We start from the raw sequence: 19691 nt of genomic DNA, 5'->3' as shown, positions 1-19691 counted from the left end.
TTGCATGTGCAGGTTTTCTGAGTCAGCTGTAAAAAAAAAAAAAAAAAAAAAAGCTGGTGTTCTGCGTCAGTGTGGAGCTGCAGCATTAAATCACCTCCCTCCCACCCCATCTGCTCCCCCCTGCCCCCCTCTCCTCTCCTGTCTTCCTCGCGCAGGGAAGCCGCGGCCCGTCTCCATGCCTGTAGACACTTGCCTGGGACTGGTGGACTCACCCTCCAGGATGTGGCCACAGGGAAGGAAAGGTAAGCCTCTCTCTCTCTCTCTCTCTCTCCATTTACTTTTCCGTCTCCACCATCTCTCTCTCTCTCTCTCTCTCTCTCTCTCTCTCTCTCTCTCTCTCTCTCTCTCTCGCTGTCTGTATGTCAGTCAGTCTCTCCCTCTCTCTCTCACTGTTTACTTTTCTTCCTCCACCTTCTCTCTCTCTCTCTCTCTCTCTCTCTGTTCTGCTATATGCACAGTTTTTATCTGCCCCCCCTCTCCGTCTCTTTTCCTCTCCCCTTTCTCTCCTTATTTTCTTTAATTTCTTTCTCTTCCTCATTTCTCGTTGTATCCCTCTCTTTTCTGTCTCTCCATCTCTCCTTTCATTTCCTCTCTTTTTTATCTCTATTCATCCCTGTCTCTATCTCTATTTTTTGCCTGAAACATCTGCCCTCGTTGGGCCGGCGTTTCACCCAAAACACAAGCAAAGCCCAGAGCTAATCTCTCTTGCCATCAGCTATAGCCCTAATTACACGCAGGCCATGACACACTTAAGTCGGCAGAGAATTAGTGGTTTGTGAGTGTGTGTGCGTGCGTGTGTGTGTGTGTGTTTGCATGCGTAATGCTTAATGCTGTTTGTTAGTTCTAAAGCGAGCCCTAGGCTAGAAACAGTTTGTCAAAGTTTCAGGGTGTGGCGTGTGTAATTTTCTGTGTCCTGTGTTGGTTAGCATATGCGTAATACTTGGGCCTATATTTGTGGAAGTACACAGCACCCATACAGTGCCCACAGTGTGTTTGCACTCAGTAGCCAGATTAGGAGTTACTAAAAGTTGAGTGTCGCTGAGGTATGCAAAACATACAGACACCCACACAACACAGACACACACTAGCACACACACACACACACACACACACACACACACACACACACACACACACACACACACACACACACACACACACACACACACACACACACACACACACACACAATATTCCAGTGCTTGGGGTGGTGCTGTGGCACAGTGTGTTAATACACCTGACCATGAGGGGACAGCATTGCCCACGGGGACTCGGGTTCGACTCTGGCCTGGGACTCTCCCCGACCCAACCACATCTCTCTCCTTCCCCCTCATTTCCTGCCTTGTCTTCACTGTCCTATCAAATAAAGACAATAAAAGTCCCCCAAAAATGTTTTGAAAAAATTCCAGTGCATGGAACAGACGCTATATCTGTGCACACACACGCGAGCACGCACACACACACACACACACACATACACACACACACACCAAACAAACAAAATAAATTAGCTTTTTTCTCCTTCACCTCGGAGGCCTGTACCACATGCCCTAACACAAACCTCTCTCCTGTGTTCCTAACCAACCAGGCGAGAGCCCCCTGCACCGGTACCTGAGCAACGAGCGCATAGCCATCGCCACCATCTCCGAGGAGGCTCCGCCCTGCTTCCCGGTACCCTACCGGGCCTCCCACCACGGGCCCGGGGAGCGGGGAGGATGGGGAGGAGGAGGAGGGGGAGGGGGAAAGCTGACGCGAGGCGTGGACCACATCCGGGGAAGCCAGTGCTTCATCAACGCCGAGCTCCACAACAGCGCCACCATCCCTTACCAGGAGGCCCTGGCCAAGAAGGCGCCCAAGCAGGGGCACCAGGGCCACGGCCAGCAGCAGGGGCACGGGCAGCAGAAGATGAAGCAGCACCAGGGCCAGTCGTCCTCCTCCTCGTCCTCAGAGCCTTCTCTGCTGAGCAGCCTCATCGCCCGGCTCAAGCTGCTCACACACTGATTACGCACGTGTGTCTGTGTGTGAGAGAGAGACAGAGAGACAGAGTGTGTCTGTGTGTGAGAGAGAGACAGAGACAGAGCGTGTGTGTGTGTGTGAGAGAGAGAGATTGAGAGACAGAGCGTGTGTGTGTGTGTGTGTGTGTGAGAGAGAGAGAGAGAGAGAGAGAGAGAGAGAGAGAGAGAGAGAGAGAGACAGAGCGTGTGTGTGTGTGTGTGTGTGTGTGTGTGTGTGTGTGTGTGTGTGTGTGTGTGTGTGTGTGTGTGTGTGTGTGTGTGTGTTGTTTGTGTGTGTGTGTGTGTGTGTGTGTGTGAGAGAGAGAGAGAGAGAGAGAGGGGGAGACAGTGTGTGTGTGTCTGAGCATGTGTGAGGGATGAGAATGTGAGTGTGAGAGAGCATGTGTGTGTTTGTGCATGTGTGGGTGTGTGACTCATGCCTACAGCTGCTGTGTGTGTGTGTGTGTGTGCGTGTGTGTGTGTGTGTGTGTGTGTGTGTGTGTGTGTGTGTGTGTGTGTGTGTGTGTGTGTGTGTGTGTGTGTGTGTGTGTGCGTGTGTGTGTGTGCGTGTGTTTGCTGGTATGTTTGACCAACACACAGAGACAGAGATAGAGGGCTCATGTGAGTTTCTGGGAGCATCTTGACTTTGTACAGCGGTGTGCTGCTCTCTCCAGACCTCCTCACCTCGCCAGTGCCTTTGATCCACGGCGACTGACCTTGGCTCTGGCGTTCCTCCTGAGAAACGGCAAGGTGTCTGTCTGCGCTGGGTGGCGACAGCACGTCTGCGAAAAACGTCTGTGGAGCCGTCTGCGGAAACGTCTGTAGAGCCGTCTGCAGAACCGTCTGCAGAACCGTCTGTAGAGCCGTCTGCAGAACCGTCTGCAGAACCGTCTGCAGCCTGTCTATGACCCGTTTGCCTCAGCCTCCCACCCCCCACAAACTGTCTAGTGAAGACATCGATTTGCTGCTTTATTAAAAACAAATCCGTGTGGAAACAAAACCTTGTTGATTTACCTGCACGTGGTTCATGGTCAGCTTTGAGTTCACCACAGTATTTGTCCTCTTGAAGCTACGTTGTTGTTTTCTTATGAGATGTGTGTGTACATAGGAGAGTGTGTGTTGGAGCGAAACCATGAACGACTTCTTTGAACGTCTTTCATTTGGGTCTAGATAACATTTCTTCTGTTTTTCTGTAATAGAAGCTAATGGCTAACTGACGTGTTTATAACTTATAAGTTATTTAATTTGTCATGAACATTTTACGTGTATAGATTTTTTTTTTCTGTTTTTGCAGTTCTGAATTCTATAATTGTTTTTGTTTGTAAAAATCTGATATCACTTTGTGTGTTTTGTACAATACTCATTTTGGCAATAATAACTTGTGTCTCTGATTTATTTTTTTGTTACTCTTTTTAGGAAAAAGAAGCTTACAGAGTTTATCTTTATGCAGAACTCTTATTACCTAAAAATGTTCCATCAAGGACATTGTCTTGGCATTGTCTGAGCAGTATTTCTTTGCTGTATTTTCTGTGCTGTGTGTATGCTCTGTGTGAGTGTGCACATCTGTGTATGTGCGTCTGTTTGTAGCTGTGTATGTTTGTGTAACATGTACTGTATATCAGTACATGTTTTGTAGGGTATATGAATATTCAAGACTGTGGTAAACAAAATGTTTTACAGTTACAAAAAGGAGTATGCAATCGCTCTATGCAAACCTGAATCTCAGGGTAAATGGACATTTCATCAAATCAAATTAACACAACTGGTCTGGAACCTACATAAATAATGATTACAGTCCCACGTTAAAGACCTACACTACAGCACTGTAACCCTACTTTTTACAGCATTGTACACCAGCAGATAATTACACTTCACTTAAAGATCATTTACTCAGACGTGATTGATGACGAACTAGTGTCATTGCTCATAAATGGTGCTTCCCTGTATGCTGTCTGATGGAGAGCTGTATATGTGTAAAGAAACAGGTATGATGGCTTCATAAGCGTCAGAAGTATACTGTTTTAAAAGTCAACACTATTTTCAATACAGGACGTGTGTGTAAGGTCATGTATGAAAGCTTTTGATGATATGTGATCATCTCGAAATATTTTATTAAAGTTGGAATTAACTGTACACCCATTTCTGTCATGTTTTTTTTTATGTACAGTGTATGATAAAATTCAAAGTCGATTGTGAATGAACCATCCTGGCATGCAACACTTGTGAAAGCAAAGATGCTTTTTACAGAATATAGAATTTCACACTTAAGTATTCAAACAGTGTACACACACTGGACTGGAGGAGTGGGGTGAAGTAGTACTTCTATATCAAAAAATGACTTGAGTAGAAGTAGAAGTGCTCTTGCCATACTCAAGTGGAAGTTCTGAAGTATTCAAACTGTCTTGTACTTAAGTATTGCAAGTTGACATGTTTTAAAAATACTTATCAAGTAGGCTACTGTAAGTATAAGTACAAGCACAAGTGATTAAAAAAAAAAAAATAACTAAAGTACAAGTACTAAAGTACAAGTAGAAATATTTAATCATTACTACGTAAGTTCCCTTCTGTGAAAGTTTAACCTAATGGTAAACTTTATAATAGAATAGCCCAGATGAATCATTCTCATAAAGGCAAAGGGCTCTCACATAACCAAATTAACAACCATTGTCTCCAGGTTAACCTTAGCCTTAACCTTAGCATTATTTTTCATATACACTACTTACTTCAGTACATAAAAATTGTATCAGAGTAAAATTGTATTAGACTAAATTCAACGTAGATATAGTATGTAGTGAAGCAAAAGTGGAGGTGAGAGGAACATGCATAGCCCACTCCAATGAAGTAGGCCAACAGATACACCCTGGTAGGCTACACATGTCTATTTAGGAGACTGTCGCACTGAGGATAGCACATTTCCATTGCAGCAGATGTTTGTCTGTTGTATCACTTTTCTCAATATCATAGGCACATGATATTTCTCACATCTGTGCTATTTTGAGTTTTCCCATGGTTTGAAAAAGTAGCCCACATTTCATTGCATGTTTTCTCAACACAATTTATAATTGTCCTATTGGCGTGAATAGTTTAGGCTTGATGTAACACGCCTGGCCATAATAACATTATTCTTGGAGGAAAAAAATATGGAGGAAATGAGTGGATATCAGACTTTGGGTTTTTGTTCAGTGGTAGGCTTACTTGAAATTATTGGTTATAGGCTAATGTTAATATATGCAGTACTTTATGACCTGAAATGTTGGCTCAGGCCTAGGCCTACCTCTCATGCAACTGTGAAACACAAACACATTTAGCCAACAGGAACATTTGAATATCGTCTTTATTTTGGGGGAAATCTATGGACGTTCATCAATATGGGCTGAACACTGCACAGTCTGCAGCGACACCTGCTGGTTTCAGCCTACTTGTCAGTCTGGAGAAAATAATATTATCATAGGCCAACTCTATCACATACGGTTTGTAGTACGGCTTGCCCTGTGTTAAAAATTGGTTTCCCTGCGCAAATAAATTAGGCCTATATATTATATTGCCTGCAGTTAGACATTCATTTAAAATGTTTACATTGCACCCTAGTTTTAAACCTCAACAGCTACATTTAGAAGAACAAGTCAAATAGGGTTAAGTTCGTTAATGAGCAATGTTTAATACGTGGAAAATGTTCTTCAGTTAGTTCTTAAACCTCGCAGCTATTAGGCCTACATTAGAGTTGGTCAGGGTTGCCAATTTACCCGAACGTCCATGACGCGCTGTTGATATAGCTCGTGAACAGGAAGCGCGGTAATTAGCAGGTGTTAGGATAGCCACGACTGTAGCCCTTGAAGTCAAAAGTAACATGTCTGAACTTAAGTTTCACCGGCGGCTACACAATATGATGGACTGGAATATGCACGCTCTGAAATGTGTTTTGCAGGTAGGCCTAATATCTCTTGGAGGCCTGTGTGACGCTCGTGGCGAATGGCGTCCACACTCCCATCCATAGGCTATTTTGTTCCTATCTTAAATTCCATAGTAACAGCGTTATCACCGTGTGCAGTTGGCCCCAGATGTTCTTCGTCAGACATTGTCAATATGTAACATGAATATTGTGACATGAACAATGTTGCAGATGATGAACTACCAGGTGAATAACCCATATTTCTTCTCTGCCCTAGACACTTGTCTCTCCATCCAAAGTGCCACGTCCAGAAGCTCGCCGTGAAAGGCCAGTAAGTGTGCTATTGAGTTTCTTCTATAACCTTCATTTGTCTTTTAAATCTCAGTCAATATATCCTCGGATCATTGAGTATAAACTCGTTCAATAATATCTGAGAAGGGGGGTTGATTGTCATAATGGGGCTTTGCTGGGCTGACCATAGGATACATGATCTTCCAAAGCTTCACAGCACAACGTTTCCTATAAAATCAAAATCAAAAGAAATTAATGTACTGTTGTAGGGCTCCTGAGTAATGGTAGTAGCCTAGGCTACCATGCTCACTGCTCAAGCAGAAAGGTGATGGGACCTTTGTTGTTCCTGCTCCACGTCTGTGGAATCCCTTACATCTCTGCCCTCACCTCTCAAGTGCCAAATCTTCAAATCTAAACTGAAAAGAAAACACACCTGCAGACCTTGGTTTTCCTTTCTCCCTAACCATGGGTTGCATGGGCAGTCATGCGTAAGTGGTTAGGGTGCCAGACTTGTAGCCCAAAGGTTGCCAGTTCGACTCCCGATCCGCCAGGTTGGTGGGGGGAGTGATTGACAAGTGGTCTCCCTCATCCTCCTCCATGACTGAGGTACCCTGAAGTGAGCATGGTAGCAAAAATACTGAATCAAACAAAGATATCGCAAACCACGCCCACTCAATGCAAAAGCGTGTGCTCAAGTTGGGTCTCCTAAGGGGGCGTTGTCCCCTACTTCTTCTTCTCTTTTTGAGGTGTTTGCGCAAGACGTGCGCTACCGCCATCTACAGCGCTAAGGGGACTTCATTGATTCTCAACCTCAGGACTCCGAAGGTCTCCTAACCGAAGGTCTCCTAAAGGGGCGTTCACCCGACATAAAGTGGATACCGGAAAGGAAACAAAATGACGCTTCTTGGTTACATCCACTTTCTTTGATGGTACCGTCCCGCCACACTGCTCCCTTGGGACGCCATTGGGGGCTGCCCCCTTGCACGGGTGAGGCATAAATGCAATTTTGTTGAGTGCAGTGTGCAGTGAACACTTGTGTGCTGTGGAGTGCTGTGTCACAATGACAATGGGCGTTGGAGTTTCCAAGTTGGGCTCTCACTTCACTTCATTTGCCTTTCCTGAATGGTGTTCCATATTATGCCACCCACCCCTTTTCTGTTTTTATTAGAGATGTACAGGATCCAAGATCCGGTTCCGGATCCGGCAGGATAATAGGGTTTTTCAGACTATCCGGATCCGGCAGGATCTTAAGCAGTGGATCCGGTATCCGGCAGTTACCTAAAAATCAGAATCTGGGGCATCTCTACTTTTTACGTAGCCTAGGCTTTTCAGTCAGTCTTTCACAACCCCAATCACTGCAGGGAGTGAAAGCCCTTTGGAAGTGGCCGTTGCAGGCAGTGTGGCAGTAAGCCAATGAGTCTTAAAAATAGTTTGAGCCAACGTAATAAAAAGGGCCCACGTGTGCGAGTAGACTATATGTTTCAACCCTTTTGTAGGATCCGGTATCCGGTTCCGGATCCGGCAGGATCTTAAGCAGTGGATCCGATATCTGGCAGGATCCTAAAAATCAGGATCCGGTGCACTTTGGTCAATGTATCCTGTATTTAAAAGTGACCAAATATATGCTGGCCAAATATATCTGTACAAACCATATTGCTTTGAGTGCTGATTACGGTCCCTTGCTCAGTGTGGTGGAAGCAGCAGGTGCGGTTTAGAGTCTTGAGTCTATACTCTGAGTCTTTTTTTGGCTGACAAGACAGTCATGAGGGACAGGATGTGTGGCATAGCTATTGCATAATGATTATGAGCGAACGAGAATGTGAAACTTTTGCCTTAACAACACAGAGAGCTTGGAATATGTTTTTGTGTTCAACAAGAGAGACGGACAAGGAGGAAACTATCTTGGCAGTGTATATTTAGTCTGCTTGAGTGTGTGTGTGAGGGAGAGAGAGGGTGTATTATGCGACTGCACAGTGGCTGATAGCTCAGCTGTGTGTGAACACTCTCTCTCTCTCTCTCTCTCTCTCTCTCTCTCTCTCTCTCTCTCTCTCTCTCTCTCTCTCTCTCTCTCTCTCTCTCTCTCTCTCTCTCTCTCTCTCTCTCTCTCTCTACTTTCTCTTCTCTCGACCTGCAGGACTCAGTGCGACACAGCTGCCAGCCGCAGCCGAAGGGTAAGACCTTTTATCTGTTTCCTCTGCAGTACCTCCCTTAATATTGGTGCTCATTTATTTTGCTTGTGATTATGTCTCTCATTTTATTGCGAGTGTCAATTGTCATACTCAGAAATGTGTTTTTTATTTTTACAATCTATGAAATCAGCCAAGCAAGTAGCCATCTGTAGACAGGACTCGTGGGAATATGTGTCATGTCTGTTGTTTTTTAACTGTCATCAACTGTCATGTGGTTTTGGTAGTTGAATTTACATACGTGTGTGTGCGCGTGTGTGCGTGCACATGTGCGTACATCTGCTGTATTTATCGCCGACTATTTTGCATGACCCTCAACTAGTTTGTGGTGGTGGTGGTGGTGGTGTTGTTGCTAATATTCACCTGTGAAGGTAGCGCTGCGATGAGTCGTCGTAAAGTGTCCGTGAAGGACCTGGGGCAGGGGGACTGCTGCGGGTGGCTCTACAAGAGGAAGGACAGCAAGATCTTCCTGGGGACCCGATGGAAGAAGTACTGGTTCGTGCTGAAGCGGAGCGCTCTGTACTGGTACATCAACCAAGAGGTCAGTAGGCTGTTTTTGATGCACATTATGTTGCAATGCAAATGTGCGGTTGTTAAATGTTAAAAGCAGGGGGGGAAAATGCTCCATCAGTTTCAGTGGTTATCTTGCAGTGGTTTTGCTTAAGTTAGTTTGGGCTTCTGTATTAGTCTCCACCAGGCGAAACTTGTCTCAGAGAGAGGGAGGTTGCAGAACCATAAGAACAACTCTACAAACAGACGACGTACAGTATACATTGTCCAAAAAGACATTATACAAAAGACAGGAGACAGAGGTGTAGGCACACACCCAGACATTTTGGAAGTTCTAACCCACTGTCCCTGGCCAATCTAAGCCATACTGTAGCTGTACCATCTGTCCCTCCTGCATTCCCATAACCTCATGCTCTTCTAAACTGAAACATCTTTGTAAATTGTGTACCTTTCAGTTACGCTGCATTGCCTTAGATGAGCAATAGAGTTTTCGGCACAGTGCGACTTAAGCCTTATGCAGGGGTGTCATGGAGAACCATACACTGTAGATCACTATTATGCCATGTTCGATAAAGCCATCTTGGTCTCGTCCTTGTTTTATACATGGGTTTCCTATGCTGTCAAACATTTGACTGCGTGCGCAGACAAAACTCCCAAAACGGTAAGTGGCTAGGTGTTTAACATTGGAAGTTCCATTAGAGCAGAGCAGTGCATGGTTAGAACCTGTTTTACTTGTCAGCTGGATGTTGTAGCGGTTTCCGAAGATTTCCGTACTCCTACCCACTACTTTCTGGGAGAACATCTTATTGTGTGTGTATCAGAATACTTTTATATGCTTTATTAAGTTATATTGTATCACGCCAATCACACGTGAGTGCAACGTTTGAGTGACCGCAGCTTCCAAATGTGACTGAGGTCATCTTGCACCTGTTCGTCCCCCTCGAAGCGCGCACGTGCGACCCCGTCATCTACATCGGAAATGGGAGGCACAGTACGATACCGTTGGACTAAAGGACCAGTCCCCAAGCCCAACGGTATCGACTATGTATGAGGCTCAGGGAGGGAGATTTACTAACGTTCCACGCCAACTCTGCTAGTTAGCCTCCATTACACAGACAATCAGAGTTTGCCTCCGATCCCAAAACCCTGCCTTGTCAGCAGTGGCTACCACTTTACTACACAATATAGCGTTATTTAGGGAGCATGCCAAATAATTCAGAGCGACATGACAACATGTTCTCCTAAACGGTGTCCGCGCCAGCTGACAAGACAAGACAACAGGTTCTTGTCATACACTGTGCAGGGGTCCAATAGGGGGTCCAATGGGACTTCCAATGACACACCTAGCCGTGTAGCATTTTGGAATCTCTGTCTGCGCACACAGCAAACTGTTTGTAAGCATGTGAAATCCATGTACAGTACCGCGCGTATGTTTTTGCCCCCATACTGATTGTTTTACTTTTTTTGCACATCTGGGACACTTAACATTTTCAGATCACCAAACAATAACACTGTATACTGTCTGTGTGGTTTCATGTGTTTGCAGGCAGAGAAAGCAGAGGGCTACATCAACATAAAAGAGTTCACTGTCGAACAGGCTGCCGAAGTCAGGAGGAAATAGTAAGGACTTGATATTATCGTTCTATCTTTCTATATATATATTTCTCTTTCTCTCTCTCTCTCTCTCTCGCTCGCTCGCTCGCTCGCTCGCTCTCATAAAGAGTCAGGTGTTGGTTTTTATCTACCATGGATTTCGACTGGTGAAAGGAAGACGTATGAAGTGGTTAACCACAAATCTCATCAGAGATGTTGAAAACACAACTATTGAGGGAGAGAAACTGATGCACACAGACAGAAGTAAGATGGAGAATCGAATATGCACACGCAAACATGGTATGCACACACAAAGGCTACAGGTACCAAACAATTCCTTCGGAGAGTGTTGCTTCTAATGCAAGCTATGGACATGGACCCATATATACAAGCATGTTGAAAGCACAGTGTAGGGGGTCTGACTTGGACTAAGACTTTTCTTTATTGTTCTTCTACAACAGTCCTGTGGTGAAATTGCTTCAGCACCCCTGCGATTAAAAAAAGATGGTGTAAATGATGAACAGCATTAATATATGGAAGTTGGTGCAGGGGATAAGCCACACTAGGTAGCCATGGGCTGATGCAAACAGCGAGAAATAAAAACGTTCTCAAAGTAAGCTATGATGATGTGGTTTAGCTTTTCCGTTTACAGGGCAGTGGTGGTTACATTCAAGTCTATTGTCACCACAGGATACAGTATGCAGCTGTATCTCAATATTATATATATGGCATATTATCGTACATAACTGTCATTCAATGTGCTAAAGAGTAAAGAGAAGACAGAAGAAAAAATATATTATAGAAAGTGTTATAGATGGTAGATAACTAACCCTCACCAAAGGCAGATGAAGATTAAAAAAAAAAAATTCATTTATTTTTAAAAACATGATACTGTTGGGTCAGTTCTAATTTGGACAGGAAGCTGGTTCCAGCACTGTCTAGATTTGACCTGAGGCACAACCAGTAGAGGAGATTCTGAAGACTTAAAGAATCTATAAGGATTGCTATAGGATTATTTACAATATATATAGGGCCTAAGCCATGTAGTGACTTCTAGACTGTCAAAAGAGCTTTAAACTAAATTCTAAATCTCACTGGTGTGTTGGAAATTTTCACTTTCACTAGTGGTAGCAATCTCAATAGGCAGGCATGTGTGGATGCCTGCAAAGAGATGTGTCAGAGTCGCGCTAAGGAGGGCCCTAAGCAACTAGAATGTCCCCCGCTCGTCTTCACAGTTGAGCTCTCGCTAATAGCATGCTGTCATCTCCTCCCCCTCTAGCAGGAAATGGTTAGGGGTTAGCATGTCTTCTTGAGCATCAGTGAACTCACGTGACTTCCCCGTGTGCGCTCAACACACAGTCTCCATTAGCAGAAGTAGTGGTACATCTCTTCACTATTTATGCTAAAAGCACTTCTTATTTTTCTCTCCCTTTCTCTTAACAGTCAACTCAAAAGGCATGACTCAAATGTATCTATTTTGGTGATGCTGCTGCTTTCGTTTCTGTCTGATTGCATGAAGATGGAATATGTCTTGGTGTGAAATTAGCAGTGTGGGGGAATAGTTCTGAGTCCTCTGTTAATCTTCTCATCTCATCTTATCAACATTTTGGCTTTTTTACAGTCCATCATCTCTCTCTCTCTCTCTCTCTCTCTCTCTCTCTCTCTCTCTCTCTCTCTCTCTCTCTGTCTCTCTCTCTCTCTCTCTCTCTCTCTCTCTCTCTCTCTCTCTCTCTCTCTCTGTGTGTGTCTCTCTCTCTGTGTCTCTCTCTGTCTCTCGCTCTCTCTCTCTGTGTCTCTCTCTGTGTCTCTCGCTCTCTCTCTCTCTCTCTCTCTCTCTCTCTCTCTCTCTCTCTCTCTCTCTCTCTCTCTCTCTCTCTCTCTCTCTCTGTCTCAGCATGACCAGTAACCCCAATGCATATGTAACAGAGGCCAACTAGCGGAGTGTGAGCATTAGTTATCCTCCCTTCCGAAGCCTCATTCAGTATCTGTAGCGCTGGGCTATCAGACTGGTCCTTTTACAGTAGCGGTATTGTGCTGTGCCTCCCGTACCCGAACCGATGCGTTTACTAGGAGGTGGTGAGTTCGAGACCCGTGGGGGACGGACTGCGCGGCAACACCTCAGTTACACATAACCTTGGCCAATATTATAGAGAGAGACTGGGAAGGGCCGGAAAAGAACCCGGGCCGGGAATCGAACCCGGGTCAGACGCATGGCAGATGAGTGCCCTACCGTTTGGCCACGGCAGTCCATGACACTGATGCTGCTACTCTGCATATAAAAGAAAGGTGTATGTATTTGTCTGCGTGTGTGTGTGTGTGTGTGTGTGTGTGTGTGTGTGTGTGTGTGTGTGTGTGTGTGTTTCTCTGTGTGACATGTCACCCATGCTTCCTGTTGCCCCGCAGTGCCTTGAAGGCCAGCCACCCTCTGGTTATGACTCTCTACTTCGCAGCCGAGACCATCAAAGATATGAACAAGTGAGTGCTTACGAGCAGAGTTGTGAAAAGAAAGACAAAATGCTGTGAACAGGAAGTCCCCAATCATGCCCATTTCCCCCTTTTATTTCTGCACAGCTTCTGCACTCAGTTTACACATTCCAACACTAACACAACATTCAGAAGCTAAATATTTCCATTTTTGTTGTGCACGGGGAAGACATGTGAGCTATTGCTCAATTATCAAGAATCAAGAGCTTTTTTATGGTCATTTACAAATAAATTGCGAACGACAACGAAATTGCGTTTTAGAATACACTTACATGTACTGCAGGGCCACTGCATCTAGTGCGCCGCCACTCAACACACCTCCACCACTTATAAGCTGAATGGTTATGGTCAACTACAAAATGTGACTGGGAACATATATTGTTTGAAATAATAGTTTTGTATTGTAGCTGTAATATCATATACTAATTTGCTGTTTTTTTCATGGTTTGCATGGTCAATTAACACATGTTTGTTTTAAAGCATCTGGTGTATGAATTGTACTGTATGTGTCAATGGATGCGTCATGCTGTATGTGTGAAGTGATGTGTTTTTCACAGTTTGCGGTCTTGTTGTCACCGATCTATTTGTTACTGTACTGTAGGTGGTTGAGCGCATTCAAGGAGGCCTCTACTGCGACTGAAACCTGTGAAGATGATGGTAAAAAGACACAAATTCATCCAGAACAAAATATTTTTTTTCTCTCAGAACTCTCTGATATGAAAGGAGAATGAGAACAGATTAACAAACCTGTAAGATTGATAAGTTTAAACTTCATTTTCACATTTCAGCTTCATCACATTTCATTGAACATTGCATTGTAATACAAGATGTGCAACACAGACTCAATCTGAATTCTTAACCACAAACAGAGCTCATAATAAATGGTGTGTGCGTGTGCGTGTGCGTGTGCGTTCAGGGTGCTACAGTGAGGAGAGTGATCACGAAGAGTCCGTCTCGGGGGAGGTAGTGTGTCAGCCCTTTGTGGAACAGCTGACTAACACCAGTATTAAAGTGAGTTGGATTGGTCTGTCGAGTTGTAATTGGTTGAAAGGATTCACTTTGCCACCTTCTATAGTCTATATAGGTTTGGAGAAGCAAGCCATCTTTCCCTCGTTGGACAGTAACTTTAATTTTGTTTGAAAAGCTTTGCATGATTTCCCCCTCTAGCCACATGAGAGCAGCTCATGGGCTTTTATTAGCACATAGGCGTCCATGAGCTTTTCTCATCCAACTATGCATTGATCTTATATGACTGATGGGAAACATGCAAAGATGGCAGTCACCAACATCTTTCAAGTAACTCACGGCAAAGAAGTCATGTCTCATTTTCAGCACATAGGTGCTAAATGGCATTAGAAAACATCCAATAAATACTTACATGGCCCTTGTAAGCCCTGCTTTAACTAGAGATTTTCAATAAGTCGCAACAGGCATCACCAATACCTAAATGGCCATGACTTTCCATTGAACGCCATTCATTCTCATAGTCTCCTAAAGGGGCATGGATGCCATGGGATTTCAGTTTGGAGTCTTGCATCATATGGATCGTGCAAGAAACTCCTTGTGAACCGCCTCTACCATCTCATTCGACTCTGCTTTAACCAAGTAACATCATTCTTTTGCCTTTCATTTCCCCTTCTCTTGCACCGTTCGTCACTTCCCCTGTGTGGCCACTAGGGGGACCTCCCTCCCCCGTGCTGCACCTCCTCTCCGCGCCACAGCCCGTCCTCCAGCTACTCCCAGCTGTCCAGCGTGAGCTGCTCCCAGCGGGCCGCCAAGAACCAGAGCGAGTCCTGGCTGGAGATCACGGCGCTGGGTGCCACCGGGCCCCCTCAGGCTCCACTCTCCCCCAACACCGGACAACATGGGCCTCCACAGAAGCAGCAAGGCAGCGAAAAAGGTAACTGTTGCGAACTATTGATTTTGATTTTAAACTTCTGTAAATGTATTGATTTTTTAAAAATACTAAAGCCGCTTGCTTTTGTTGTTCACATAATTTGATTTGGTGTCAGATTGTCATAGTGAACCCTATTAAACCAGCAGACCTTCTTTGTAAGACATGAAATGGGGAAATGGACTTGTTTGTGCATGCGCATGTGTCGGTGCGTAGAAAAGGATGATGAATCTCTGTGCGAAAAGAGTTGACACTCATAGCCTGTGTGTGTATGTGTGAATGTCATGAACTGGTGCAAACAACGACTGCTGGAGCTTAAAGATGTCACCTTTTGCAGACCAAGCTTGAGCTCCTGCTCCGTGTCTTTGCAAGCCCTCCAGGTCCAGACTTCTCTGGCCTAGTTTGTGGGATAATTAGCTCATGAACCGACAGTTTCAATTTTATGTGTCAATTTTGAATTAACAATGTGTCATCAGTCACATCTGTGTGTTAGCTGTGTTAAATGTTAGTGAGTTTGCACCACCAGGTGTTGCAACCATGCTTGCTGCTGCACACACTAAAAGAGTGGGCCCTGCAGATCTCACCTACCCACTCATGGGACATGTGAAGTGTCAGGCGTGAGAAGGTTTTTTTTTTCTATTGTATTTTTTGTCATTGCATTGAACCGTGGGCAATTGGTGCCATACGGCAGCTTCCAGAACTGGTGTGAGAATGTGTATGTGTGTAGTGTGTATGTATTTGAAAGCGCTTTGAGACAACTTCATAGTTGTGATACATATTGTATTGTATTTCTACTAGCCCCTTTAGGGTGCTATTGGGTTTCTCTTGTTGAGCTCCTTTCAAAGACACATAGACAGACAGACAGACAGGCATGCATAGAAAACCAAATAAATACACAGATCAATGCAGATAGACAGGAAGGCATACTCCACCGCATAGAGGCGTTTAACATGTCTTGGTTGCAGACTGTGTGCAACCACATCCCCAAACCTTTTTCAAAGCGGACTCAGTAGCACGTACAGTACGGGTCATGCTGCTGTCATATCACAACCTTGTGTATGTAAAACCCAGTTGGTTCATAAACTCTCCCTCACTCTTTATTGCACTTTCTCTTTTTCAATGCAAAATATGGAAACCTTTGCATAAATGCCACACATGTACTGTACAGTGCTGTGCGAAAGATTCCCCCTTGTTTATTTTTGTACTTTTTGACACCTTTGGTGATCTGAAAAGGTTAAGTGTGACAAACAAGTGTAAACATTATCTTGGACTACTGATATATAGTTCACAACTGGCTGTTGCCAGACCTTTCAAATCAAGAGACAGTGTATAGTAGGTTATATCGAACCATGACATCACACTGTGATCCAGCAACATTCAAGAGCAGATTATAATAAAAGTAATTGACATGTCTCAATTTTTTTTAATTTTACCTTTATTTAACCAGGAAGGTCCCATTGAGGTAGAAACCTCTTCTTCCAGGGAGTCCTGGCCAAGACGGCATTAAGACAGTGGAGGCACATGCATATTATGACATAAAAAACAGATTTAAAAAAAAAAATTTTTTTTAAAGCACACGTAAGGATAAAAGACATATCAGACATAGGGGCAAAAAAAATAGACACTGGACAAGACTACAGGTAACAAATAAGAACATCAATCACTAAACAGTAAGAACTAACAAACTAATAAAATCTGACATAAAAACACACACACACACAAAACCTCTGTAAAACTGAGTTTAAAAGCAGTGACACTCCTCTACTAAAGTTGTTTTTAAAAGTTTTTTTAAAACTCTCTACAGAGGGCACAGATGCCAAGCTTAATGTGTTTTGGAGGTTATTCCAAACATGTGGGGCATATGAACTAAAAGAAGTCTTACCTAATTCAGTACGCACTGTAGGGATATTTAAGATAATTTTATTTCCTGACCTAGTGCCATAGGAGCTGGTTTGGCGTGACACCAGACAATTGATATATGATGGGAGTTTACCCACCAATGCCTTCACAATAAAAATGAGGAAATGGCTTTTCCTCCTAAGTGATCGTGAAGTCCATGTTACCATTTCATACAATGCGCAGTGATGTGTTTTCATATTTGCGTTTGTAATAAAACGCAGTGCCGCATGGTAAACTACATCTAGTTTCTTTAGAAGAGAGGTGGACGCATGCATGTATAATATGTCACCATAATCTAAGAAGGGTAAAAATGTACTCTGGACCAATCTTAGCCTAGCAGCAAAAGGAAAACATTTTTTCAAACGGAAATAAAAACCCAGTTTTGGTCTAAGCTTTTTAAGAAGATGGTCAATATGTGATTCAAAGTTCAACTTTTCATCAAGCCAAATCCCTAAGTACTTGTATGTTTTAACCCTTTCTAGCAAGGTACCATCAGTAGTGGACACTTCAACATTAGATAATGATGAGCGGGTACGCGTGAAAACCATGTACTTTGTTTTCTTTGCATTTAGGACCAAACGCAGACTTAGCAAAGACGTCTGCAAAACACTAAAAGCAGTTTGAAGAGTCTCAACTGCAGTATTTACAGAGGGGGCAGATGTATACAGAACAGTGTCGTAATCTGTAAAAGGTTACACAGCAATTTCTAAATGGTTGGGACGTCTGCAAACCTTGGTGAGAGCCACTATCCCTTAATGAAGAAAGCATGGTGTAGTGGTGAACATATCTAAGAGTTTAGCAAGAGTGGCTAAATTCAGTTGAAGGAGAGGATTGTGCACATTACAGGGAAAGGTGCAGGACGAAGGTCAACTGTAGTTTTCAGAGTGAGAAGACCGAACACTTGGAATCCTTTTTGTTGTATTTTTTTTCATGGCAGGATGAACTCAAACAAATAGCCATTCAATCATTTATGTCTGTCAATTAAAACACTTGAAATTAACATTTACTTACATTCAAGCAGTTCAATTTCAGTTCTGAGTTCAGTTTTTTTGCTCCCCACTTTAGCATAGGCTTAGCTAGCATGGGTGTAAATGGGACATACCGGTACACTGCCTAGCTTAGGTGTAAATGGGACACGCTAGGCCTAGCGAAGGTGTAACTGGGACATACGCCCTTTTGGCTCCAACACTGATGCCCTCTTTGTTTGTTTGTTTGTTTGTTTGTTTTTTGGGGGGGGGGGATTCCCCTTATAGGTTGATTTCTGACAGGCATTTTTAGGTACAGTTAGAATTCATGAAGACCTTATTTGCAAAGATGGTTTTGAAGGGCAGTTTGGGTGGCTGCCGTGGGGCCAAGTCGGCCTCTGGGCCCAGTATACCCGGTCATTAGTCCACCCCTGGTGTTGACTATCGACCATTTCAATTTCCTTAATCTGAAATTGTTAAAAGTGACAGATGAAATAAAAAACAATTTTGCACTGTATAGACATAAGCAGAAGTGTTTTGCAATTAAGCCTGATGCTGTGTGTGAGACAAAATGCCTCTCTCTTTTCATTTTTCTTTCTCACTGTTAAGATGTCAGTAGGGTCCTGTGGTGGAGGACTTTGACCGTGATTAGATGGAGCAGCTTTCATGTTATATAAAACATTATGTAACAGATTTGGACTTATGTTTAGGGACTTCTTGGATCAGGTTGCAGATTCAAATTCCAACCTGACCTCTCCCTACTCCCTACTCCATGGCTGAAACGACCTGGAGCAAAGCACCTGGCCCCATATTGCTCCAAGGACTTTAAACAAATAGGTACCTGTTCCCAAATAACTGTGAGTTGCTTTGAATAAAAGTGTCAGCTAAATGTAATGTGACAACAAGTTCATTTGCCATGTTTTGACTTGCCTATGCCGGAAGCGGGCCCTTCTGTCCCACGTAGGACACCTGTGAGAAGGCAACAGCACCAGTGCCATGCTACTGTGGCCTGGCTAGCTATCCCCAGTGCCGTGCTACTGTGGCCTGGCTAGCTATCTCCAGATCACAAATGAGATCTCGTCTGGGAACCATAGGTGTGCACAGATAGGGATGAGGTGGTGCTAAAGCACCTGCCCCTTTGCCCCACTGCACAAAAAATGCCTTTTTTGAAAACTGTTTTATTAAGCACTGCGTAATGTACAATGTTCTGTGGTCCATGTTGACATGATCATCTACAAATGCTTCACAATCAAAAGCGTGTGACAATAATGCCTCGAAATAATTTTATAGCCTTCATGGCCTACCAAGGCAGCCATGAATTCCACCTGCCCCCGCGACACCCCTCGAGTACCTGGGCCCCAAAATGTCTGTGCACGCCACTGCTGGGAGCCCTCTTCATTTTCTCATAGGGGAGGTCGATCCAACTTGACAGACTGCTGTCAATTCTGGTGTTGACATGGTAGAGCCATACTGTCGTACAATGGCAAAGTGAAGTAACTGCATATTTTGTCTGAATTGAGTGACCAATCTTTATGTCCAAATGTGTCCCGTTTTAGAGCTATTACATTACATTACATTGCATTTGGCAGACGCTTTATAACCAAAGCGACTTTCAAAAGAGGACATAATCAAGCCAACATCACAAGCAAATACAAAGTGCACAGGAGATATACAGAACAAGTGAAGAGTTCAGATGCAAAACCCCCTAAGTGCCTTTTCAGAAAATAAACTTAATTCATTTTTATTTAATGCAAATCTATCAAAATTGCATGTTTTTTATTTTATTTATGTAATATAACTATTTATATATATTAACAAGTGCGTAAATGTAAACCAAACCAACAACAGGATTCTCTAAAAATATAGAAGTGCAGATCTTCACAAATGGAGTTAGGGGTTTTTGCATCTGAACTCTTCAAGTGCAGTTGCAAATAGGGGTTAGTTTTTTTAATAGAGTAAATAACAAGTACAAACACACACACACAC

General features: G+C 43.7%; 1 protein-coding gene across 1 annotated transcript in view; it reads left to right on the top strand.

Moving 5' to 3' along the window:
• The window catches only part of LOC134468803 (connector enhancer of kinase suppressor of ras 3-like), a 72372-nt gene that overhangs the window by 49125 nt on the left and 3556 nt on the right, over nt 1–19691 (top strand). Inside the window, exons 12-22 of the mRNA XM_063222677.1 lie at nt 156–242; nt 1589–1996; nt 5789–5919; nt 6161–6214; nt 8309–8345; nt 8732–8901; nt 10417–10490; nt 12867–12938; nt 13549–13604; nt 13864–13958; nt 14625–14847. Coding sequence (XP_063078747.1) covers nt 156–242; nt 1589–1996; nt 5789–5919; nt 6161–6214; nt 8309–8345; nt 8732–8901; nt 10417–10490; nt 12867–12938; nt 13549–13604; nt 13864–13958; nt 14625–14847 — 1407 coding nt within the window. The remainder of the gene's footprint in view (nt 1–155; nt 243–1588; nt 1997–5788; nt 5920–6160; nt 6215–8308; nt 8346–8731; nt 8902–10416; nt 10491–12866; nt 12939–13548; nt 13605–13863; nt 13959–14624; nt 14848–19691) is intronic.

Source organism: Engraulis encrasicolus, chromosome 18 (assembly GCF_034702125.1).
Source record: "Engraulis encrasicolus isolate BLACKSEA-1 chromosome 18, IST_EnEncr_1.0, whole genome shotgun sequence".
NCBI lineage: Eukaryota > Metazoa > Chordata > Actinopteri > Clupeiformes > Engraulidae > Engraulis > Engraulis encrasicolus.
The sequence above is the reverse complement of the archived record's forward strand: the minus strand, read 5'-3'. Positions and strand labels throughout refer to the sequence as shown.